Source organism: Fundulus heteroclitus, unplaced genomic scaffold (genome assembly GCF_011125445.2).
Source record: "Fundulus heteroclitus isolate FHET01 unplaced genomic scaffold, MU-UCD_Fhet_4.1 scaffold_90, whole genome shotgun sequence".
Lineage (NCBI taxonomy): Eukaryota > Metazoa > Chordata > Actinopteri > Cyprinodontiformes > Fundulidae > Fundulus > Fundulus heteroclitus.
The window spans coordinates 618,455-645,808 of NW_023397362.1; the positions used below are offsets into that span (position 1 = coordinate 618,455).

Below are 27,354 nucleotides of genomic sequence, written 5' to 3' on the forward strand. Positions count from 1 at the left end.
ATCTGCACAGTGGTTAGCTATTTGTCTTCCCCTCACTTGCATCTTCTGTCTCTCAGTATGTCGGATTTCAGAATCATCATCAACAATTTTTCCTCGTGCTGAAAAGCAGCAAAACAAGTCAAATAAAGTCAAGGAATTTCTGGGTATCTTGTCTATTCTTTACATCTTTGATTTTACTTCACCAGAAAACAGAGAGAACAAATTCAAAACTTGGTGTGGAAAAAGTGACCTCCCATGCCGCTGGATTGAAAAAACAGGCAGATTTCATCCTCTTTTCCAGTGTGGGCTGCTTGATTTCTATGCAAAAATGTTTCAAACCAAATTTATCTAAATTGCACTTGGTTGCAGAGGGGTACTTCTCACATTAGTGCACCACCAGCAAGATATAATTGATTACCAGTATTTCTAGTTATTTTTCAGAACAAAAAAATGATGTCGTATTTTTGCATTTTGTAGTCCGATACACCAAAACTGAATAAATAAATTAAAGAAAGGAATAATTTTGCTCACTACATTCTTGAGCATCACATTTTGATTGCAAAACTTTCTGACATGATTCCTCCAGTCAAATGATAACAATAATAAAGCATAAGTGTTTTTGTATCTCATTTGTACTTTCACTGCATCTGCTGTTTTTAATCTAAAGAGAAGGCAACTGTGACCTGATACTAAAATAGGTAACTGTGTACATCTGCTGAACTTGACTAGTGCACAAATCACCATTTAATATGATGTTGCTGATTCTATGACATCTTTAGAATAAACCCAAGATGTGTAAAGTAAGGTTTACGTTTATCCCTTAATTCTATTTTCTATACACACTTCAGTTGTTTGGATGTGTTACAATGTCATTGCAGGACAAACACAGAATAGAGACAGAAAGACAAACAGCCAAGCACAAAGAATAACTGTTTCATATTTGTATATTTATGTATTCATTGAAATTAATCTCCGGTGATGTCAGTTTTTTTGTTTTTTTTTACATTTAGGCCTTTTAAGTAGTTGTACACAGTTTTGTGCTTACCACATAGAGTTGTTTCCATAGTAAGGCCCATTCCTGAAGAGTCAATGTCACCTCCGTAACAATTGGGTCTTCCAGGGGGATCACTGTCTCGTGAGGCCTGTGCAGAGATGACAGAAAAAACACACATTTATTAACAGCCAATGCATTCAACAATTATTTATTTCAAAAGCTTAATATATCCCACAAGAACATCAGCTATCATTGACAGTGAGTCGATAACCAACTAATGAATGAAACTTCATTTACTGTGCTGTATGACTATGACTTAGGTTTCAACACATCATTGAAAATACATTCTTACTTTTATTGGCATTTCAAAGAGACAGTCAAGGAAATCACAACAAAACAGCTGCTCCACAAAAAGAAATAAATAAATACAAATCTCAGAATGTGATTATTGCACCTATTTCAGAAAAGCCTCATCCAGATTGCAGCAGAAAATACTTTGATCATTTACAGCTTTGTTAAAATTGCAGCAGCTAGAAAAGTCAAACATAATGGCATAAATATTTTTCTTTAAAACAATGCATCACTGAAGTTGTTGTCACCAACCAGAGTTTAAAGGACATTACCCCGAAAAGAGAGACATCAGACTGAGGTTGTACCAGGAGTAAAAGGGAAACTAAATATGTAAACTTTTCTGAATAATTGCAATTACTCCATTTTATAACAAACAGTTTTGTACAGAATTTCAACCATAGTGGTGAACAATTTGCTTCCAAGCAGTACGACGTGTTTTATAGTGGTCTAAATCAAGTCATTCTACTCATTTTAGTCCAGTCCATGTAGACGAGTGGGAGAAAAAACAGAATGTGTCAACCTTAAAAAATAAATATATTTAAGCCAGAGGAAGGTATCTTTTAAGACGTAAGAAAAAAATCCATCAAAAACTGACACAGTACTTTGGAGACGCTTCCACCAACAGTTGATCTTCAGTAACAGTGTCAGAAATCACCTTGTTCTGCCAATTAATGCTTTTCAAACTGTTATCTTTGGGATTTTTTTTTTTTTTCATATTTTTGTGTTTGTGACTTACGAAGAGCAACAAAGTTCTCAGAGAAATCAATTTAAAATTGTTTTGTTTCTTTTCCAAGTTGTCTTTGTGTTGAAAACTCACGCTCATCCATGCGGTTTGGGAGCCTTTTTCTGCCTGAATGACTCCGAGGACATTGTTAAATATTGCAGCGAGGAGAAATGAAAGAAAAATATGTATTGCTGTATAAATGTTGATATACTGGACTAAAAATTACCAGGCAGAAAACAATACTTTGATGAGCAGTATTTTCACAGTAATTGAGCAGTAATTTGATAATTATAATATATATATATATATATATATATATATATATATATATATATATATATATATATATATATATATATATATATATATATATATATATATATAGTGTTATTGACTGATGACCAGCCATGATGAATACTTTGGTGAAATAATCAGGGTAGGACAAAGACTTCACCTTTCACATTTCATTTTATAGGACTATTGTCCATACTACGTTGTGTATATTGTTTTCCCAGAGGGTAGAAGGGTTGGTTAAAACTAAAAGCTGACTCTCAGTTTAAGGCTGGAAGTCAGAAATAACCATGCACCTTATTTTTCATTTTCTCTGCCATGGATGCCAGATTTTGCCTCTTCCATACCCGTACTTTGCTTCCAATGTGTTTCCACTCCTGTGCCAGCTTCTCCGCTGTTTCATAGCTATTTAATTAATAGGAACAATGTACCAGATTAGCTGATCTCCCAGCAGATCAGTAGAAGAAAACTGCCTGCTGAGTTCACCCACACTACTTGTGCTTCAGATGTTCCCTCTACTTTTCTAGTCCTCCATTCCCCCGTTCCTAATTCACTTCCATACTTTGTGTTGCTCTTCTTCAAGTTTCTTTCTTAACTTCAGTTTTTTGACATGTGTAAGCCTAACTCCTTATGATTACGGTCGTATAGATGACGTATGATGACGCTGCTGCGGATCACTCATCATTCATCCGTTGCTCATCCCAAGCAGTCACACCTTTACCTGGCGAGTGCTTCTTTAAACACCTTTATTGTACAACATTTTAATGGGTAAGTTGGGTTAATATTTAAGATGTTCTGTTTTGTTCATTATTTTGGCACATCTCCATCCTGAGGCTGTTTTATGAGTTAAAATTTAAAAAGAAAATGGCTTTTGTTAATAAAATAATTGTAAAAATAATATAATGTGTTTTGCAGCTGTGTGAGGTCTGATGAGGATGGATTATCTTGTTGCGGCCTGGCAGACCCTAGACAGGCCATCACACTCCTGCTGACCCCGTTTCTGTTAGCTCAAGCTTGTTTATGCTCTCCCTTCTTCTTTTTCCAATTTTCAGCCCCTATTCCTGTTATATATTCCCCACACAGCATTCTATCCAATATTTATTTTAGCTCTTTTTTTGCCCTTGAATCCCCTGATTCTAGCTCATTTTTATTCGCCTGCATTTATCATCCATCTTTATTCTGTAAATGTGTATTAACGTTCACTTTGATCACGCATCACACTCCACATCTCAGCTCTGATCCAAGTTATCATTTCTGTCCTCCATCAACCTCCAGAACATCTTTTGCATCGCTGGCAGCTCTTCCGCCTCTGTTGTTTCCAATCCAAATATTCAACAATCCTAAATATACTTTCTGTGGCTCTTTTCAAATTCATGAGAAGTGTTATTTTTTTCTAATATTTGTCTCAAAACATAAAAACCACACAACTGTGCTTCCAATTGTAACAGTGTTAACCCTTTGACCATTGGCAACTTTATTTTGTTTCATCAGCTGTCCATTAATGAGAATCAGAATTAACCTTTTCTTTGCCAAGCTTGTGGGTACAAACAACAAATTTGACTTTGAATTCCAACGCCGGTATTGTGAAAAAATCAAAACCAAAGAACAGAATAGCTGAGCAGCAGCAACTATAATCTATAACAACAACTAATGCTTTCAAGGACACGAACAGGGGCAGTATGCACAAGAGTGGTTTTATATATATATATATACATACACATGATCCTATCCGCAGATCTAATTGTTCGCTGCAGTTTGGACCTGTCTAGTTTTGTAGATGCGCTGAACCCTACAGAGATAAATAAGCACAAGACAGACCAGTGTGGAAGACGATTAGTAGGCTCGTGTGCGGAAGGTTGTACTCCTCCAGATGCTGCAGGAAGTACAGTCTTTGCTGTGCCTTCTTTCAGATGTAGTCAATAAGTGGGGACCATCTGAGGCACAGAGGGTGGTTCTTAGGAACAAGAAGTGATCCACAATAGACAGTGTTGTTGAGGATAGTGAGGGGGGGGGGGCAGAGTATGAGGGGTTCTCCTGAAGTTCACCATCATCTCCACTGTCTTCTGTCTTTAGCAGGTTGAGCCTTAGGTGGTTCCGACCAGCCGATCCACCTCCTGCCTGTATTCAGACTCATCAGTGTCATGGATCAGCCCAATGACAGTGGTGTCATCTGCAAACTTCCGGAGTTTCACAGACTCCTCTAATGAGAAGTCATTAGTGTACAGAGGGAAGAGGAGAGGGGACAGAACACACCCCTGGGAGGCCCCAGTGCTGATTGTTCTTTGGCCTGAGAAGATGCTCCCAAGCCTCACCTGCTGTCCGTCAGTAGGAAAACCGGTTATCGGTGAGTTTCTGGTAAAGGATGTCAGGGTTGATCATGTTAAAGTTTGAGCTGAAGTCTACAAACAGGATCCTCACTTATGTCCCTGGTCGAGGTGGAGCAGGATGAAGCGTAGACCAGGTTGACAGCGTCCTCTACAACCTGTTTGCCTGGTAATTAATGAATCTTTAACTTTTATATAAATACATCTTTTTGAATGATTTTGCTTTATATATACACACACACATATTATTTATATATATATATATATATATATATATATATATATATATATATATATCACCATGAAGTATAATTTAGCTGCATCCACGCTTTCCTTAACCTTAGACCCACTCATCTGTGCTCATGATTTATATCCAGCACTAGTCAAAAAGTGTGGACATCTAAACTTGACTTGTACTGTCAATAACTGTGAGCCTTTCTCATACATGTTATTTTTCACTCTGGACAAATCACACCTTCTTGCTGCTGAGGCTTTCTGACAGACCAAACACAGAATCTGAATCGCTCCTCCAGCTATGACAGCAGAAGAAAAACCTCCTTCTGCCCAAACACTTTGCTCCTGCTTCAAAATGTTCTCCAGGCCATTTTTAGGAACAGCTTCTCTCTTCTTCTTCTATTTTTTTTTTTTTTTTAAATCGCATAGTTTGTGTCCAATAAAAACTAGTGTAATATTTATCCATTGGCCTCCTCCACCTGACCTTTCAAACTAGAAATTCACACATTGTTAATGTAGTTTCATTAAAATTTCAGTACAGAAATAGCTTTTGACTTTTTACTGTTGTTTTATTGCTCTGTGTGTTAATCTGTCCCTCTGTCATATTAGTTAGTATTAAACCTGTATGACTCATTATAGCTGCTATAATCCATAACTCAAAGACGTTTTAGTTATTGTTCAATAAATCTTAGAAAGTAATGAAATATTTATTTGATTCTCCATTCCAGTTTATGTTGATTTTTTTCAAGATCTCTGATTTTCTGGATAAAGATTATTTTATTTGAATAATTTTACAAGACAAATCCATTCATCTAAACTAGTTTTATTTTATGAAAATGTTCACGAGTTAGCTTCAAATTTCTGCAACATTGCTGACAATGGTGAAATAATTTGATCTTAAGCAGCCATGTTTTAGCAATAATCATGGAATATATTGCAAATTGTTATCAAAGTAAAAAAGTAGACCCCTTACTATGGTAAATGGCTTGTACTTGTATAGCGCTTTTAACTAGTCTGACGACCTCCAAAGCGCTTCACACTGCAGTTTAGTCATTCTCCCATTCACACCCTGACGGTGGTGAGCTAAGTTAGTAGCCACAGCTGCCCTGGGGCAGACTGACAGAGGCGAGGCTGCCATACACCGGCGCCACCAGGACCTCAAATAGACCCCTTGCATCTGACGTCACAGTCACGTGATCGGGGGTGCGCGCCTCCATCTTGGTGGGCACGCTAGCCTGACAGCCCGTCTACTACATGACAAAACGGGTGATTTAGAGCGTACTTTTAGTTAGTTTATTTTTGGAATCTAAACAATGCCTACGACTTGTTGTGCTCCCGGTTGCACACAGAGGCATTCCAAATCGTTGGATGTACGTTTCTGTCGTTTACCGAAGGTGAAAGGACGAAGAAAGAAATGGATATTTTCAATGAAAAGAGCGCAGGCAGACCCTCCCAATGGACTGGGGGGGGGGGGGCGGCGCATCATACTACGAGAGAATTTGCAGTCTACACTTCATCTCCGGTAAATACAACTTAATTCTGCTCTATTCATTGTTCTACTTAAATAGCGGCGGAGAGGAGGTGGCGATCGCTACACGGGCTGGAGAGCCGCTGTTGCTGCACCCGCTTCCTGCTGCTCCAGACAGCGGCGTCTCTCCGGCCCGTGTAGCGATCGCCACCTCCCCTCCGCCGCTGTGTGTAGCAGCAACAGCGGCTTCTCCGGCCCGTGTAGCTGTTGCTGCTTCAGACAGCGGCGGCTCTCCGGTCAGTGTAGCGATCGCCACCTCCCCTCCGCCCGTTCACGGGCGCTAGTACTTCTATGTTTACGCTGCAATGTCGCCGACACCCCCACCCATTTTAACAAGACAAAAACACCAAAATAATCCGTAGTGAGTGATGTTTTTTTAACCTACCGGGCGGGTCTTCCTCTCTGCTTTCTGCTGTTGCACAAACATGTCTGAACATCCATCCATTTTCTGACCCGCTTAATCCCTCATGGCGTCGCGGGCGTTGCTGGAGCCTTTTTCCTGATATAAAATAATTGCAGCCGTCCAGTGGTTTCAGGGGCTTTCGTGCTCTCTTGTCCGTACTGGCCTGCGTGTTTATAAAGCAGCTGTGTCGCGGTACGAAACCCTTGGCCAGCATTTCACAGACTCGCTCCGTCCCTTCAGGCTTTTGCTGTGTGGATCTGGCAATCTGATACCATCAACCATCAACTTACTCTTAAAACGATCTTGTGATACCTTATCTAAAGAAGAAAAATACCTGGAGAACTGTAATTTTGTCAAATGGCGTGCCAACCAATATGGCCGCCACGCAAGGGGTTCTGGGTAACGGAGTCACGTGGTTGCAAGGGGTCTATTCCAAGTCAGTAGTGATTTCGGTTTATGGAGGAGGTCTTTTAAATGGTCATGTTTTGATTGATAATGATAAGGCTCACTATTTTAGTCACAGCGCACTTTACCACGACTGAAAAAATAGGCATGATAGCAGTTTATCTTGCAGGGTATTCCTTTCACGTTACTGTTTATATGTTGGAGACAGTCGTCTTATCAATGTGTGTTAATAATATGACAGGGTCTGCCTCCTTAGGCTAATATGCAAACTCTTTATTATATGCATAAGGATAAAAACAGACATGTGCTCGGGTTTATCTCAAACCAAGAAGTTGAGCCCGCCATGTATGCCATGCTGTTCTACTCTACAGTCTACTGACTGTGTTCAAGAATACCACAATCATCGTAGAGCGATGTGTGTGGCATCAGATGTCATGAGGGGAGGGAGACGGTGTGATCAAGTAAAATGCATGTCCACATTATGCAAATAACATCTACTCAACATGGCTTTTTCATTTATTTTTTTAAAAAGTGCTCATTATAACAGCATTTTAATAGGATCTACATGAAAATATGGTATTTATATGAAAGAGGCCATACACGTCTAAAAGAGAGACCCTTCATATTGTAAAGTGACATTCTGCAACCTTTAAAATAAGCACAAAAAATTATGAATGTTAAGTTTAGAGTCCCTCTTAATACAAAGTAGATATGGGAGGAGTTCCCTGTTTGTTTTGTTTTTCTTTTACAGCTAAATTTCATGCCCTAAAAATGAAAAACGCTTTATGTCTCATAAGCTGCAGACAGGCTGATGCAACTGAGGCTCAGCAAAAACAAAACTGCAGGCTACTGAAAAAGGTTTCTGTTTGAATATCTTAATAGCTTTGTTACACACTGGTATAGTCTGTAAATACTATAAAAGTATTTGTCTTTGTCTATTCATCTGCTTTGTATTCATGATTATTCAATATTTTTCCTATTATTCATTCTTACTCAATAATATTACATTACTAGAGCTGCACCTTTAACCCATCCTCCCACTGAAAAGAATTAATTTCCCCCTATGAGGATGATAGTTTATTTTGTCTACATATCAGGAGCAAAAACTATAGGATTATTATAGAAGTTCATGACCTCCACTGTTTAAGATCCTCTTAGGCTTGCTAAAAGTCCTCCTCACTACTCCAAACATTTTTTTTCACTTGAGCTCTGAAGGCCTAAGATGCTTTGAGAATGACCTTAATCTTACTGATGTAAAATTCTGAGAAAAATCTTAAAATTCTTAGATTTTTCCTGAAATTACATCACTAAGAGCTACTTTTAGTCTCAGGGGTTCTTTGTGAATACGGCCACTGGACTTCTCCAACACCTCAGCAGTGCTACTGGGTGACCGCCTCCATGCCGCATTGCTGCAGTCATTTTTGCATACAACTCTTCAGTAGGCTAAAATTTCTGTATTAAAAATATTTCATTTGTCTTATGTAATATTCTTATTTTCCAAGAAACTGAAATGTGGGTTTACACTAACTGTAAGAAATTCAGAACTAACAGAAATAATGGTTTGAAATATGTCACCCTGTGTATGATTCATCCAGATGAAATTCTCAGTTAAATTACTAGAATAAAATAAACTGTCAATGATATTTGGATTTATTGAAATATACCTGTGCTGTCAGAAATTAATTCACGTACTATATGCTGTCTTTGAGCTGCTGTAATATGTAGGTCAGCAGTCATTATTCTCCATTGGCCTTAATAAGAACAGACGGTCAATGTGTTATCGGATTCTATCTGTAGGTTTTTACATCAGTGTTCTTACAGCTGGGGCAAAAAGAAAGCTTTCTGTCGTATAAACTGAGTCTGTACAATATCTGCATGCTATTTCAAACCTGAAATTACTTTAAAAATAAAAACTTTTCAAATTCTCCAACAGATATTTTGTACGGAGACTTTTCTAGAATGGTTTTAGATGACTAAATGTAAAATATGCTGAAACTTTCCAAGAATGCTCATGTGTCTTTAAGGCATCCCTCCTGATTGAGGAGTTGTTAAACTTCAAGGCAGCTTTCCAAAGCTGGATGGGAGGCGTATTGAGCTACTTGGGGGATTATGCTTGTTTTAAGCAATCTTGCAACGCGTGTAACAAAGAAACTCTGCTCATGCAACCTATCTGCATATCTTTAACCTCTGAAGAAAATGTAATGTGGAACAATTTACATAATTGTTGAATACCAATGTCTCATATGTCTCAGTTCTCTTCAGTTTGATACAGTGGAAGCCATTTTTTATCATTCCTCATTATTTCCCTCAGTCCCAGCCTTGTATGTTAGCTCCTCCCAGCGAGAGTATGAAACCAACATGACAATGAATATGCCCGTTTCCTCGTCAGTTTCCTCCTCTAGGTGAATTTAACAGCATGAAAGTCCTCTGAGATGACAGATTCTTGATCAGTACTCGCACTTGAATTTTAACTATGCATCATCTTTTAAAATTCATCAACTACTCTCTAACTATCAGTAATATATAATACTCACTTTCCCTGATGAGGAGTTTGATATAAGAAAATAAAAATTCCTTAAATCCCCTTAATTTACAATCCTTGTCTTTAATTATGAGAAAAAAAATATTTTGTTAATTTAAACAGACATTAACACTGGTTAATTAGATGTTTTTCCCCTGTTTTCGTAGTTTTGTAATCATTATGCAAATGTATTAAAACATGTATTGCTTAATGTGGAAAAAGAAAAAAGGGTTTATTTCATGCATTATAATTCAGAGAAAGGGTCTTTAAACAATTCATCCCAAGACAAAAAAAAACATACTGAATAACATTTAGAATGTATCACAGAACAACACAGACACTGCAGACACAAGTGATTTCCTCCTGCATTGTTTTACATAATCATATCAGCGCTGCTGTGAGTTAAAGATGATATTATTATTCAGTTTGGAGCAAAAGTGTTTTGTACTTTCTTTGCTAAAATCATCCATTATGCAAAACGAAACAGGGGGTGTGTGATGAAAATATCTGAAACAAAAGTATTTGATGCTAACAAGAGGTTGTTTCCTTCAGTGCTCTGGTCTTACCATGGTGTAAGGCTGCATCATGTGGAGAAAAAAGGGAACTTAGACGGTAGTAACAGCTACATTTTCTTAGTAGACCGAACATTTAGACCAACCTCCATGTGTACGATGTCCCAAAAGTGTGGCGTTATTGTAATAGTCATTAACAAGATGCTTAAGTGATAAATTTATTTTAAAAGCAGTAGGGTCAAAAAGCTAGCTTTAGATTTGCCACATTCTACAGTAGTTATTATAATCTGTGACTTTAATTCATTTAAATTTTCAGTAGCAAGATGGATGCAATCTACCAAGCTCTATTATTTAGGTCATGTGCATTTGTTTTGTTCCGATTATATGTTGATGACTAGTTTCTGACAGTGGTGGAAATACCATAAACAGTGTAACGGGTTAATTTACTATTACCTGAAGTAGCCGCATTAGGTTCGCACAATAATATCAGAAGTTAATAAATGTGCTGCTGACTTTTGTTCCAGTTTCAAAGCAATTTTATTCTTCACACTTTCATAACTGGCATACAACTGATACCTGTATGAGATTATGTGTAAGTTTGACAATGTCTTTTTTTATTGCTTAACTAAACTATGGTATTATATGCACCTTATGGAATTCTGTGAAAATCTGGAGTTGTTTTCAGTGACATTGCAAAGTTCTTAAGAAAGTGGATTCAATTCAGATTTTAGATTGTCTAATATCTACTTTCAGGTAAATCATTTCCACTGAAATATTATTCAGAGGGATGGTGAATAATCAGCTTTTGATGCAGTAGAACTACGTTGTGTCTTGTTGCTGTGCTCGTTCTTGCCACAGTGACATGAAACAGTCTTCCACAGCCTCCCCTTGGTAGCAGAGTTTGGCTCTTCCTCGCCCAGTTTTAAGCATCCAGCACAGCTGTTTCAATGTCGGCCCATAACTGTGTCTCAACCTTCATGTGACATTGATGAGCATTAGCAGCTGTTTGGTTTAATTGGTTGATCAGACACCTGACTGCAATGCTGCAGCATCCCTGACCTTTTCAAGGTGTACCTCTCAGAAATGATGCTGGTGTGAAGGCAACGGGTGATAACATCAAATACTGATGTGATTTAGATTTTCTTCTTTTGTTTGTGCAATTTGCTATTTGTACATCAATAAAAATAATTAATCATCATTTACATATTTGAAAAGAAATCTTAGTTTATAAGCTGTAATAATAATAATATATTTATTTATTTAGAAACAATATTTCTTCTTTTAACAAGCTTCCCAAGCCTTGTTCATTTGCACCCCGAAAAATTTAAAATGTGGTGATGCTATTAAAGTATGTTAGGACAAATTACAGATTTATCTAAAGCAGTTAAAAAAATAGCACACAGAGGTTGCAACAAATGCAAAAACCAAAAGACAGCATGTCACAGTCCATGTTTCTAAGCTCACCCTCTGTTGGTAACAATGGCTTTCTTCAAGTGAATGTAGCTGGCCGGAAAAACTCCCTGTGAAGACAGAAAAAAAAAGAAAAAGTTGCACAATTATATGAAGTCATGGAGCTAGAAGAAAATCTGTCCTTTTAAAGCTTCACTAATCAGTGGCATACGGTCATATTCAACATAAATGTGCTGTTTAGATCTGGGAACCAGCACATTTTAATCAAGCATTAGGAGTTGTACCACCTTGTAATAATTTGACAGATTAGCAGAAAATACATACAGCAGAGTGTTTTCTATACTTGGAATTTTACAGCGTTTCCACTTGAACAAGCTGAAAACGTCTGAAGAAAAGATTACCTGCCATGTTTATCACGGCTGCAGAACGTGGATCATTGTAGACCACCAGTAAATTATTCATGGGAGAAACTAAAGGTTGAAATACAATCTCTGAACCGGTAGACAGGGCGTTTAGTTTCTTTTAAAAATACCAACAGATCTTTCTGTAAACATATTTTAGAAAACCCTGTTGTCTTCCATAATACAACAACTGAGCTTTACTTTAATGCTTGATTTATGTAAATGGAAGTTTGTATAAGCAAAGCAATAGACAATCCAAAAATTGCAGCGGTCATTCTCATATTTATAAATGTAAAGGATATCTGGAGACTAGCTTAAGAATAAAATGTATTGCATCCCAAAAGATTGTAAACATCTATTATACTGTGTTTGCTTAAATAAAACCGCAAATTCATCTTTTCACATTGCATTGGTTTACAATTTCAGCTTAATGAAACCATTATTAATAATTTGTATCTAACCTTTTATTGCTAATTGCAACAACAACAAAAAAAAGTCCCCACTGACTTTCGCTGCAACCCCCAAAAAATGAACATGAAAAAACCAAGCTAAAAATAGACTCATACATTTATGAAAGTGTCTGAAGTAGAGCCTCACAGTCTTTTAGGGTCCCTTAAATTTATTAGAAGTTTTTCATGAATGTTGTAGAATAGTTTCTCAAAAATTTAACAAAAATCCATGATGATATGACCAGAAACAGCAAAGCAAGGAGGGATGAAAATGAACCAGATTGCAATGTGTGTATAGGGAATTCAGACAGTGTAATATGAAGTTTGTGGAAATTTTAAGTTAACGTAAATACATGTTTTATACTTAACCCCAACCAGGAAAACTGAAAGTTGCAGTTTTGCTTTCAAGATTGAAAACTCAAATCAGGTATTGGGACTATTTTTTCTGATTTGTCTGAATAAAGTCCTTATGATAAGAGGGCTAAATCTGTAGGTAATGGTGGCACTGGAACAGAGGTCATTCCTTTATAATTTAGGTTTCTTTTACTTTCATGGAAACCATAACTAGCCCACTAAAACTGTATGATATAACCACCTACATTCACACTGCTGGAGTGCTAATAAATCAGGTCAACGTTTATCCTAATTTCCAGTGATTATATATGGGCTCCACAGCTTTAACCCAGAAAAGTTGATGAAGCAGTAAACAGTTATATTTATCAGTCTGCAGCATCTTAGCTACCTTCATTCCCAAAAGGGTGCATTATAATTCAAGTAATTAGAAATGTAACATGAACGCTTTGTGTTGCATTTACTTGGTACAGTGTAATAAAGGATGTGTGTGACTGATGGGAGGGGGTGGGGGGGGGAGACATTTGTGTTTACAAACTGCAACAGGAGAAGCCGGCATCGAATTGGAAAAAGTTTTCAGACCTCAAATCTCACACTGAAAGAGCCGAGTCATAAACACAAGTGAATTTTTGGTTTTATGCCGTTTAGGAGCACAGCCCAACACTGCCATCAAGCATAATAACACCAAATAACATTTTGGCAGCTACTCATCTGTTAAAGGCACTATCTGATTTTTGTCTGTCAAATCACTTCTGAAATCTTTGAAGCTAAACACAAAATATCGCTCTGTCATGTGGTTACCGAGATGAAAAGGTATTTTCGAAGATACAAGAAAAACAAGAGTAAAAGTTAGAAGCTTAGCTATGCTTCTGACAGCAACACCTCAGAGATGAAGCTCTGCTTCCAGGAATATTACTAAATGACCCACCTGCCCAGAGCAGTAAGCTCAATGCGAGTATTTTTCTTCTTCACATCAGCCTCACAACCTTAAACCAGGTGCTCAATTATTCTAACAACCATGTATTACTTGATATGCCTGTATATATTTGCGTTTTCAGGTTCCGCAAAGTTATCATTGATAATATTTCCCTCACCTGAAAGATGTGTTGAAAGTAAACCTTGAAGTGGTCAAAGGAATTCAAGCTAGTCTGAAGTTCAATGTCTGTTTTACCTGAATATAAAACAACTCAAGCTGATGATGTTCCAGCTAAACACGCGTTCCTCTGTGAAGTCATGCCTGTCGGCTGCATCAACCAGCTACCCGACTAGTCAGTGTGCCCCAGCTTCATCATAGATGCAATTAACTTTTTTTTTCTTCTTTGCATCGGACTTTAAGCGATGCAATAGTATCAAAGCCGGTATGCTGTTGTGATTTCCAGAGTCCACAGTGTGTGTTTTTTTCTCTCTCAAATTAACACTTGTCCCTGACCAGATTACCGATCCCTAATTGGCTGCCTGATTACTGTGCTAGACTGTATATGTGTGGTCCTACACTATATCGCTGGAGAGGCAGAAACCACACACCAAAGTGTGTGCAAATTGTAAAATGGTCCTTTACTGAAGGCGTAATCACGTATATTTAACACAATGTAGGTACGAAACACTCCTCCCTCACTGAGGGAAAAATCTAGGATTGGTCAACAGTCTATTAAAAAATAAACCATCTTATCTGCTTAGCAACAGAGTAAAAGACAGTGTGTCAAAAGCTTTATTTTGGAAATACCACTGTGGGGTTACTGGATACTATAAGATGGGGGGTGTTTTTTTTTTTTTTTTTTTCAAACAGATCTATGTCATTCTGTGGCAGGAACAGCATAGTAACTTTAACAAAGTTGTCTTTATCTTTGAAACTCATTTATTACTTCTTTGTTCAGTATTTCTTAAAACAAATAAGTAAGAAATTAAACAACATTTTTCCAATATTCCACTTAGTTGTTTGAATATTATCCCAGCAGCCTCATGATCTGCTGTAGGCTGAAGCTGGTGAGTGTCATTATCCACAGAGAAACAAGTCCAACATGGACTGAAAGGCCAGTCACAGAAAAATAATAAAATTCTACAAAAGAAACATAACAGTCCAGATTAGTTTGGAAATGCACTCAGGAGAAATTTCCTGTGGTCTGACAAAAATAAAATTGAAGTATGTGGACATAATGAACTTAATTTTATTTGTAAAAGAGGGAAGCTTACAAGCCTGAGCACACATATTACTATGAAGCAGAGAGGGTGGAAGCGTCGTTGTTTGAGAACATAAACTTTGAGGCAACGTCTCAAAATATTAGCCATGAAAGTTAAAGCTTGGGCACAAAAGCTTGGGCACAAATTGGTCATTCAAAGACCCTAAGCCACCTGGCAAATTAGGTACAAAGTGGCCGAAGGACAACAACGTCAGTGCTTTCAAGAGGTCATCACAATCCTCTCAATTGCACTGAAAATCTTGAGGCAGAGCTGAAAAGAATGTCCTGCAAAGTACATTCCTGCAATAAAGACGCAAGTGCACGACTCTCTTTTCTTAGAGAACTGAAATGACTAAACCCGTTAAAAACACAGACAGGTGCATGAACACACATGCACGTTCGAGACATTTAAGTAAGATCTGTTAAGAGCCGACGGCGTTCTGAGTGCACTGACCTGTAAACTACCACCTAGTGTCACAGCGAAGCAGGCAGAGACAAGAACAAGATGTCATGTATGTATGTGTGCATGAGGGGTCGTGTTGTGCTATTCCTAATTTAGCTGATGGTGTCAAAACACCAGGCCAGTCAGAAAAGGTCAACCTCACACCGAGAGAGAATGGAAAGAGAAAAATACGAGAGGAGGTAAAAAAAAAAAAAAAAGAACCATAATATAAAGATATATAGAGAAAAGAACAGGGACAATAAAAGAGAAACTGAGAAAATAAATGAAAAAACAAGGCTGCAGTGAAAATGTCATCCTCCCACAAATACTTCCATCTCCCTCTGGACTCTCAGCTGCAAATACCTTATTGTCACCTTCTGTTTTAAGTGCCTTTTAGAGGTCAAGTGTTATCATGAGTCTGAAATATGTCACACCTCATATAATGAGTTCTAGAAAAAAAGGGAACTAAAGAAACAGATCCAGAGAAAAAGAGGTACACATTTAGAACATTAAGATAAACCCAATGAGGTGCTTTGTGGCAAAAAGCTAAAGCAAATATATGTATTTCTTTAAGCATTTTCTTTTGTAATTTCAATTATTTGTCATTTTAAATGAGATAATTCACAGGTAACTTATTATTTTTTATATATAGTCTTATATATATATATATATATATATATATATATATATATATATATATATATATATATATATATATATATATATATATATATATAAAACAAGCCATTAAAAATAACAGTTTATTATCCAGTTAGTCACCACAGTTTATGTTAGGTTTTATTTATTTGAGTGTCATTTAGATAAAATATAAATGTTTGTGCATATCATGCAAATGTCAAACTATGAACAAAGTAATTCAAAATCTGACACTCCTGCTGATTTAAGACTTAACGGAGAACGTAATCTACCTAATTGTTTTTGTGTCGCTGACCATTTCAATCAGGGAACTTGTATGTGATCTCGTTGTAAAGTTTACTGTGTTTATATTTGCTCAGAGTAATTTGTGCTTGTTTGTTTTTTTAATTAAGTAGAATGAAGAACAACAGCAACTGCAAACCTAAATTTTAACTCTTTGGAAATTGTGCTTACTTTGCGGTTCAGATATTTTATTTGGTATTTTCCCCAAAAGCAGACGTGTTATACCAAAAACAGACCAGGGATGACCAAAACTACACGGACACAGTTGTGCAGAACTGCAAGCCAGTCTGCTCAGCCCCATTCACTTCAACCAGGTGTAATTGCTACAACTTCATACGATCCGATTTTACACTGGATCAGATGCTAATTTGGATTTGATGTGTCTCGGCCTTTGTTCTTATACAGGAAGTAAAGACATCACAACCAAAAACCTGCTGTGATTTTCCAGACTTTAAAGTTTTTTTAAAAAATTGTTTTTAATACATAATGATGCGTGACGGCCATCAAGTTAATCTAAAAATGCTGGAGGACTTGCAAGAATATTTTTATGCAGCAAAATAACGTCAAATCACCTTTAGATTGAGGGTAAAAAGATGTTTTTTTTGCCGGGGGACAGAAAATAATTGGAAAAGGGGAAGTGTTTTAGTAATTTATAAGAACAACATATGCAAAATTTAATCACACGACAATAATTGGCCATGCCCTATCAGGTGTCTGAGATGGGCTTAGAAATACAGGGAAATAACTTTTTCATACTATACAGGGCATAATCAGAGTTTTTCTTCAATCCTAAAAGTGAGAGGACAGAGTGAAATACTGAGAACGCGTTTTCAGTTAAAAGACAGGACATCAGGTTCAGACTAAAATGTTATTAAAACAAGCATCAAGTGAAGAGCAGGAGAGAATTAGGACTGTTTCATATTAAAAATAAGCCTTTAATGTCCCTGGTTTGTTGAAAGCATTGGTGATCTCATGAGGGGCCAATAGAGCATTTTTATTGTCACACACTCTGCAGATGTTCATGTCAAAGCTTGAAAATAAAAACCGGTTGCCTCCTGCTTGTATTCTTATGATCTCATCACTTCAGTTTGTAAAACATCTGTTGATCACTTATGAACAGAAGGTTAACAAACCATTTCATTCATTGATCTAATCGGCTTTTCCTTACTTTCTTTCCCTTCTCCTGTTTTTCATTTAAAACCCTACATTCATCATTACCACCTTTTGTTTCATCTAACAGATCTGCTCCCAGACTTGCCTCCGCAGAGTAACTGCGCTGTATTGTTCTATTGTAGCCACACCTGCTGATACATTTGGGATAATCTGCATTTCATTGTACTCCATTCTCCTCTAAATCAACCTGAAATATGTCACAGCTGTGCTTCATCCTTACTTTCTGCCTTCCTGATTTGTCCCTCCATTGTCCCAGACGCGGTAATCTCCACAAACCCAAACACATCCCTCTAATCTCTTCCATTATGAGCTCTTCTGTTTTGTTCAGCTCTGCCCATTGTCTTTGTTTCAAGTGAGAATTGTGTTGCTCCCTTCATGGAGCATCAGAATACAACCTGGACTATAATTTTACACGGCACTTCTGATCGGTTTGGATGTCAAAATAACTGTGATTACATCACAGCCGCCAAACTGAACAACTTGTTATTCTATTGTTAAATCTTTAACAAGAAGCCTCTTTCTAAATATTAAAAAGAGACATTTTTAATTGAGGAAATCTTTAGGAAAAATGTCTGGCTATTACACCCCCCCCCCCCCCCCCCCCCCGCATCACTTCACGACACTAAACACGTGCCTCAAGCTCGGACACAATCCCACTGAGGTAACCAGGCTTCATCGAGGGACTTTTCATCGTTTTCTTTAACACGTACATCACGGGTAAATTCTATTTTCCTATGTGAATGGTCAACACTTACATGCCAGGCTGTTCTGTTTACATACCCCGTTGTGCACAAGCATGGAGGAGCTGCTGCTAAGCAGCAACTCCTCACCTCGTTGTGCCATTGGCAGAGAAACTTGTCCCGGGTTGTCCCCAGTTCACTGCTTATTCCTACTAAAAAAAAAAAGTCTGGACTCACTTGATCCTATAATCAATTAGTAAATTGTTGTGATCAGATTACGTCTTTTTACTCATGATACATTGTGTAAAAAGCATTTTTCTTAACCAGACAAAATTGAATTCAGGTATAGTTCCTTAAACACTTTATAAAGGACTTTCTCCTTAAGGTGGATTTTCTCTGGAAGAAAATTTGCTTTCCACTTTTGGTGTATGAATACTTCAATTTAGCCGAGCTGAGATGTTAAAGCATCTACTGTGAACAAAAATCCTTTATCCTATTTCATTCAGGCACCCAACATGACAACTTTTCAAAAGTGGAGGGGGTTAAAGATAAAATTAAAACTAAGAATCTATATCAGGGGTGTCCAAAGTGGGGCCTGGGGGCCATTTGCGGCCCCTGGACTGATTCAGTTCTGCCCCCATAATGATTTGGCCTACCAGCACAGGTAGTTGATGCAGATGGATCTGTTTCATGTTCAGTTACAGCAAAATGACAACATTCTTGCAATTGAAAACGTTAGGTACAACACAATGTATTCATCTTTTAATTACCACCACTTTTCCATTGTTTTTAAATTCATAATGTATAGGACCACATCAATCCACCGAATGTAACTCAAAACCAGGCTTTGGTCCACTAAAATCTGCTTTTTAACTCATTTATTAAAATTGGCTATGTACAGCAAGCAAATACTGACCAAAATCCTGCTCTTAATGCTGAGAATAGACAAAATTTGTTTTTGTTTTTAAATGAGTACTTTTGACTTGAATATTTTGGTCCACCTGACAAAAAGCTTGGACACCCCTGTTCTAGATGAGCTTTTCCCACAGTCTGAATTCAGGTCCGAATCCGGAACATCAAGTCAATCCTTTTGCGCAGTGCAAAAAAGTAACGGCATTGTTGAATTGGACTTCTACAAACGTGGAATATCATGGTAATTTGGGAATTATATTTAATAACTCTGTGATTTTCCAACAGAGAGTTCCAGTACATTGACTTTCAAAGTGAAGGAGCAGTAAAAGAGAGCCTGCATCTGATGCGACTCGCTGGCCTGAGGCTCAGCGCTTCCTCAAATAGACAGCCATATGGAAGAGACCAAAGCGCAGAACTAGTCATTTATTACTACGTAATGTTTCGCTCAGTTTATGAAGCAAGAAAACGGCTATGAGTGTAAATTTTAACTGGAAACACAAGAAGAAAAGGTTATGAGCTGAAATATCAATAACAAAGCAAATAGCATGGACAGGCAGCAAACGTTAACCTGCAGTTTCTGCAGACTCACCCATCAGCAATATTCCTCATCATAGCCAGATGCAATTACTGAAGACTTGATGTAGCTGTATTTGTTGAGTCAGACGACCCTTTATATAGATAAATGCTTTAATAATCAATTAATTCTTTGAGCAAATCTTAGTTTTTCATTTAAATAATTTTTATTATAGTACACAATACAGTGTAATTTGAATTCTTGTAAAATTGTTTTATATAAGGTTGAATAATACGTCTTAAAGTCGAGAATTATTGCTGTTCTCTGACTGCAGGCTGCCCTTTCTGTGGCCTCTAATCCAAACGCTGATGAAACTCAACGTGGAAAGTTATTTGTAGTGCAGAAGGATTAGAGATGACTCCGAATGGGAAGGCATGTCTTCGGGGAGACACAGCGATTCGTTTTAACTAGCGTGCCCATTGTAAAGAAACCAGGTGATTAAGTTGGAACTAACAGGATTGGGCTGATGCCGTTACGGGGAGGAAAAGGGGGTAACAAAAGAGACAAACACAATCGCATTAAGGCATACGATCACGCCGCGTAACAACAGAATGAAAGCATAAGAAAGCATACCGCAGCATGCGTATTTTAGCACGTAAGCGGGCATTGTAATGAAATGGCTTCTTGAGCAAACATGCATGGATAGCTGCTGTTTTGTTGAGATAAACACGTGTAGATCTGGATCATGCCATGCTGATGCTCCATCACAACAGGGGAATAGGATCTACAAGCCTTTCAGGCAATAATCATGTTTCTGTTTCACAGCCTCATTTTTCTGCTCCTCTGTTTTTGCCAGACTTTGTTTCTGGAGCGTCAAATAAAACCTGTACCTTAAAAACAAATCGAGTGCTTGCTGTTGGGCTCCTACTGAGTTCTTGCTGGGACTGTCTCAGCATCCACCTTCTTAACCAGGGCAAGGACATATCTGGCCTGTGGTATCTCCAGTTCAATAAAGGTTGCATTGCACACTTAAATATTTACTCATCAATTCTGATCACAGGGTATGTCTGCACTGTTTGTGTGTGGGTTTACAGCTTTGATGAGGCCCGTTAAAGAAGGTAAATCATGAGCACCCACTAATATATGCGCCACTTTAAACACAAGTTGAGAATAACTAGAAGAAACCCAAAACACACATTTAAAATGCACGATTTCTTCATCCTTGCACAAAAAAGGCATCATGTAAAAATGTTAAATGAATGCCTGAACTAATTTGTCCAATGCCATTTGAAAAAAATCCTCATTATTTCATTGATTAAAAGAAAACTATTTACTTCAGGAATGGGTTGTGTTAACCAGAGCTGAAATCAAAATGATCAGGTTTTGCAACACGTTAATGTGTCCGGCTCCAGTTTATGCATCTTTTTGATACTAACGCAAATCTTACACTATTACTGCTCTTTGTCTGGTGAGGATGGAGTTACATAAATCACAGATTTAAATTACAATAAGGGTATTTAATTTATTTCTGAAATTCAGTTCAAAATTGGAAACTCATAATATAGATTTATTTCACACTGATGTTTCAAGCACTGATTTCTGTAACCGGCACGGCTGTGCGGTAAATAACAATGTTACCTTAAAGCAAGAAGGTCGTGGGTTTAAACACCATACATCACTTTTTGTAAGGACAGCTGTGTGCAGGCCTTTTAAACATACAACGAAAAGATAAGATAAGATGAGATAAGATAGGCTTTATTGATCTCACATTGGAGAAATTCACTTGCCACATCGGCTCATAAGAGAATGTGCAAAAGTAGGAAAGGTGCATCAGATATATGCAGTGAATCTTCATATATACAGTGGATCAAAGAAAAAGAGAAAAATAAGAATAAAAATACAAAAAGAAATAAGAATGGGCATATGATGTCTTATTTACATGGTTCACTTTATTTCTGAAGACCATGTGTAGGAACAAGCAAGAGGCTCAGAGCAGTGGGTACCAGGCCCTGTATCAGCAGCTGGACACACCAAGAGACCAAGGAGATCATGGAAGATAAGAGAAGCCACAGTGAGAACCTAAAAATAAAACTTCTCAGCTTACGACCCTGCTGCAGTTTGAAATATTTTGAAAAGGATCATTGCCTACAGGAGCCCGTTCCCCCCACCCTGAGCAGAATGCCCATCTGGCAGACGATCTTAACACCTTCTGCTGCAGATTTGAAAAGCAGCCGTTCTCACCTCCCACCAACTCGTCCGTGCTCCTATCAGACCTCCAAAGTGGATTTAAGATCTTTGAGTAAAACGCTAAAAGGCTCTTTCAATTCAATTCAATTTTATTTATATAGCGCCAATTCATGAAACATGTCATCTCAAGGCACTTTACAAAGTCAAATTCAATCATATTATACAGATTGGGTCAGATTATACAGATTGGTCAAAAATGTCCTATATAAGGAAACCAGTTGATTGCATCAAAGTCCCGACAAGCAGCATCCACTCCTGGAGAAGCGTAGAGCCACAGGGAGAGTCGTCTCTTTCATTGTTAGAGGACGAGGAAAGCTTCAGCACCTCACAGTGCCCCCCCCCCCACCATGTCTGACAACCTGAACTGACCAACTGACCCCCATATCCTGGCCTATGTAACACATTAATTTGGAAATTTTACAGCAGCTACATGCTTCACTCTGCTCACAAACTTTATGGAGACGCTGATATAATTTTCCAGCTGTACCAATAGCCGCTTTAATGACCCTCAGCATCGATGTAGAATTACAGAAATGAAAACAACCGCTAGAAAAGTTTAGCAGTATATATTATCCTGCACAGGGTTCAAAATTCATATTAATCGTTAAAATTATGTATTCTCCACTTGTGATCATAAAACCTTTCTAAGGCAAAATGACGGTTTGAAGGGTTCTGTGACTGTCCTTATCTACTGTGTTACATAACGTGGTGTTAAAGAGGTCGTTTCTGAGAGCCGATACCGGATACAGACACTGAAGCTGATCTCTTGGGTTTCAGAAGACCAGAGGTCAGTGCTGCTGCAATATGAGAGAGAGAAGTGTGACCATACATCACACTCATCTGCTTTGAGAGAGGCTGCTCAGAGAAACATCCCATTCGACACGTTTCCGTAACATCCGTCTCTGTAAGAAGGATTTTGTGAGCCGGGGTCTTCCTGGTAAAGCAAAGTATGCCCCCCCCCCCCCCCCCCCCCCATCACGACTGATGACTCAGCACAACGGTCACTTTACTTTAACATAACAAATGTGCTGTTTCCATATATTACATTAATTTTGTTATTTTATTTACAGCATTTCCCCTCCTTATTTTATCAAGTACAGAATGAAAATAGTTTAGCAAAACACTTTATAAATGTTTACTTCTGTCTTTTAGGCTTCAGCTGCTTTTGGAAGAAAAATGAATGGTAGTCCCTATGTTAGTGCTAGTTCAACATGAACCATCACAGTTTTCTCTACAATAATGTTTAAGATTTCTGTTGTTTGATTAGCATGAGAAACCAACGCTTAAACCTTTTTATCTCCATTTATCCCTGCAAAGCTGAATCCTACTGCCCTTGTCCCTGCAGTGCACCACCCACAGCAAAAACATTTATAAGTGCCCCTTTTTGTCGAGTTTTCTTTGGTGATTGAGCCTCTCAACAAGATCTTATAAATGTGAAGCCTTGACTTGGAGGTCACTGAAGTTCTAAAAGCGTTAAAGCCAATATGTTAGTCTAAGATGTGATTAAAACATGTCAAGAATTAAAAAGAAAGCTTTGATTGATGTTTAAAAAATGCTTTTTACTCTTAAAAGTTATGGCTGAAAAAAGTTTCAAGCAGACAAAGAATTTTACTTCTACCTATATTCTTCATTTTTGCTTTAGAAAAGCTGTTCAAACTGAGTTAAATCTATATTAACAGGTTTTCAAATTGAACTCCACATGCAACAGTTTTTTCTAACTTTTGTTTGATCATTTTTTTATTTTGGTTAAAGTCCAAACAGTCCAAGAATAAACCAGAAATGCAGTTTAGATTGATAAGTCAGGTGTCATTACTTATTGCGCAAGCATGAACGCAGCTGTAAGTTCAAAATAACAAAATGTTCCAGTTTACATCCTAAATTTACTTCATGATTTCTCACAAAAACAACAAGCGACATTTCTGAAGCTCCCTTTATTGGAACAGTATCAACAAATTGATGCTTTTTATATGTTTGCTTGATGAACGGCTGAACTAATATAAATATTATTAGAGTGGTCTCAAAGCTGGTGTAAATGAACTGATATACAGCCCTTGAGCACCAAATTCAAAACTAATCAATATTTATTATACAATGTTACACCTTTCTATATGGGAATTAATAGTCCTGTTTGCTGTGTTTACAAGAGTTGTTGTAGTAAAAATGTGACGTACTCAATATAAGAATTTATTAACAATATGCATGTAAAACAAACCACTCTGCATCGTGAAAGATGTAAAAAAGTGAATTAATTTAATTATCTGCCAGGAGAATCATGGTCTGCAGAAAGGACTGTGCTACAGAGCTATCATCCATGTATTAACGTTGCTTTTAAAAACTGAAAAGTACTGAGACAAGTTTGTCAACATTCTCACAACAAAGGCAATGAACAACAAACCAAGAGTACCAGTCTGTGAAAAAAGAACACAATGTTCAATTTAAAAAAATTTAATTAGCAGAAGCTGTCAGTGCGTCTTACCTTGACATTCGGCTTCCTGGTAGAGAATCCTCTGTACCACCCTGGAAGAAAAGAAAATCATCAGTGACTATAACAGATGAACAAAGAATCAGCAGAGAGATAAACATGGTTGAGTCACCAGTTTGACCTTTAAAAAGGTAATTCAGTTGATTTTTTAACAAAAAACTGTGAAACGAAAAATAAAAAATAAAGGAAATGAATCACAAGTTGCGTATAATGTAACACAAAGGATGTCTGGGCAGTAAAAATAAGGAATTTCACCTAAATCGATAAGATGATTCTATTATAGATCTTCAAATGTTTGTCTTGTTATAGGAAAATGAGAAAAAGAATCATACACATGCATAAAATGTCAGATTATACTTGTCTGAAAGACCATTAAGAACTATTATAACCTTTAGTTTATATCCACAGTGCAACTAGATCACAATATGTAAAGACAAATTACAACAAAAAAAAAATCTTATTTTTTCAGAATATAAGAGCTAAAGTATTAGGTTGGTATAAAATCAACGTGAGAAATGTATGTAGGAATGCATGAATAGTTTTGATTCAGCATCCTGCGGTCAAACAGGAACCAAACTTTTAAACGATATGATAAAATATAGAGTTGTAGATCCAGAACATGAGTCACTGACCTGAGGTGTGTGAGGGTGTCTGTGTGTTTGTGCGCAACGTTTGGAGAGGTTGGAGGGGAAAAGTTGATGCCCTAGTTGATGCGAGTTTGCAATGGATGGTATGAGCTCATGAATGTGAATGACAAAGTCTGATAGAGACACTGATGGACATGACGCCCCGGAGCTGGAGACAGATTCAGTCCATTGCTCTTTACCCTGCGTGGGTGGCTGTGTGCATGTCTTGCTAGATTCTCTATGTTTATAAGGACCATTATGCAAATATGAATGGACAAAATTAAATCTGTCAAGCATTGATAACAAAACTGTAGCTGGTGTTGCTTTAGCATGTCAACCTGATGTTTTCTTAGAACTGCTCTGCTACAAAGATTTTATCAAAGGGAAAATCTGAAAAGTGCAGCATGCATTTCTAATCAGAGCAAAAAAGACATAGTGTGACAACCTGCCCTCAGACGGCATCTCATTATTAAAGAGCTTTGTGTAATTTAATTGGAATATAATATATTTGTTAAGGCCCTAGAGGTTTGTTATGAGTGAATTGAGAGAACGCAGCAGACCGAAAAGGGATAGGGTTGAAGGAGAACGTAAAGCAGACTTAGGTTATAATACATATTATATACACAGCACAGTTTGATTCACCCCCAGAAAATGATAACTACAAAACTATTAAAACATGGCCTTCCACCTAAACTTACAGAATGGGCAAGAAATAAGCAGCTAACAGGTCAACCGGTAACTCTGGAGGAGCTGCAGAGATCCACAGCTCAGGAAGGACAATCTCTGGACAGGATTGTATATAGCCTGCCGCGTGCAGAGCTGCCAAATGTTCAACTACTGGTTGTGTACTTCATAAATCACAAAGAAAGCAATTACTGAAAGAAAATCCTAAAAAGCCAATTTGCAGTGTGCTACAAGCCGTGCAGGAGACTTGGCAAGACTTATGCAAGAAGGTGTTATGGTCAGATTATACCAAAACTGAGTTTTATGGACTCCGTGAAAACTCCCTTTGACTCCAAAATGAGCTCATTAGCAGAGCTCTGCAGTGCTCGTCTGCATGCTAGTGAGTTAGTTTAGCCGTTTGATTTAGGTGTGTAGGACAAGGGACGCATGTAAAAAGTCGCAGGACAGCGGGCCTCGAGCATTTGAATTTGAGACCTACGGTATAAACATTTTGCAAGGCTCTGCATCCTTTACTTTTGATTAGATCTGAGTAGTAATTTCAGTATGCTCAATCAGATCTTTTAGAAACTAAACCTGGATTTTTTTTTTTTTCAGCAAATGAAAAGGCCATATTTCTAAATATTCATTACAACCATCCAAAAAACATCCAGTCTCAAAGAGGGAAAGTTTTGGATATTTTTTTAGGTTTTAACTCCTGCACTGTGGCAGAAGAAACGGTGCTACTCGTTAACGCTAAACTACTATGATGAGACACCTCAAGTTATGTTTCTCAGTTATGAGTCACTCCGCCTACAGACACTAAAATGTTGAGTAGAGCTCTTTCTCAGCTCAGCCACACTGTTTGCATGCTGGAGAAAGAATCAGATTAGTGACAGGGAAAACTGGGTCGGTTTCAAGTTCTCGTCACTGATGGACCTCCTTCTTTTGCGAGTCTGAAAGTACAGCAGTCTTTCCACATAGAGGAACATCCATCAGATGCCTCAGCAGAGTAGGGAGCTGTCATCAAAGTGGACTGGAGCTGAAATAAAACCTTGACAGTTGGAAATTACTTAGATCCAGGGAGTTAGCATTTTAGGGAAGAGCCCAAAGACAGACATCGTCTTGGGAGAGGCGTCATTTGTCTTGATTCGAGTAGAAATTAAAAGGATTTTGTCTGTGGCTACTGAAAAATTAGGAGGAGAGTGATTACTTTACCACTTTAGTGAAGAAGAGACAATTATTACTCTTAAAATAATGCATTTTACTGCTTTGAACTTATTAGAGTAACTATATAATGCTTAAAAAGTAATTTAAATTTAAAGCATGTAGGCATAGCCTGTGAGAAGATGTCATTTTCGATCATGTAGGGAAAATATTTTGAGACTGTTTTGAAAGAAATGTACACCTGAGTGTAAGTTTTTAAACGTGAGTAAAAAAAAAAAAAAAAGCGCTTGAAAAATGCTTCAGCGACACCATAAATCAGAGTTCCTGACAGCATCCTTCACATTAACTTTCATCTTATCACCCTGCAATATTATGAGATTAATTTCTCCACGGGTTTTTCATAATCTGATTTGAATATGGAGATGAAAGTTTAATTGGCTGGCTAATTAATAACCAAT

General features: G+C 37.5%; 1 protein-coding gene across 1 annotated transcript in view; it reads right to left on the minus strand.

Annotated features, from left to right (window-relative positions):
* Window positions 1-994: 994 nt before the first annotated feature.
* The window catches only part of LOC118562381 (dedicator of cytokinesis protein 3-like), a 122,111-nt gene continuing 95,751 nt past the window's right edge, over window positions 995-27,354 (minus strand). Inside the window, exons 3-5 of the mRNA XM_036134740.1 lie at window positions 24,438-24,478; window positions 11,731-11,786; window positions 995-1,121 (exon numbers count right to left, since the gene is read on the minus strand). Coding sequence (XP_035990633.1) covers window positions 995-1,121; window positions 11,731-11,786; window positions 24,438-24,478 — 224 coding nt within the window. The remainder of the gene's footprint in view (window positions 1,122-11,730; window positions 11,787-24,437; window positions 24,479-27,354) is intronic.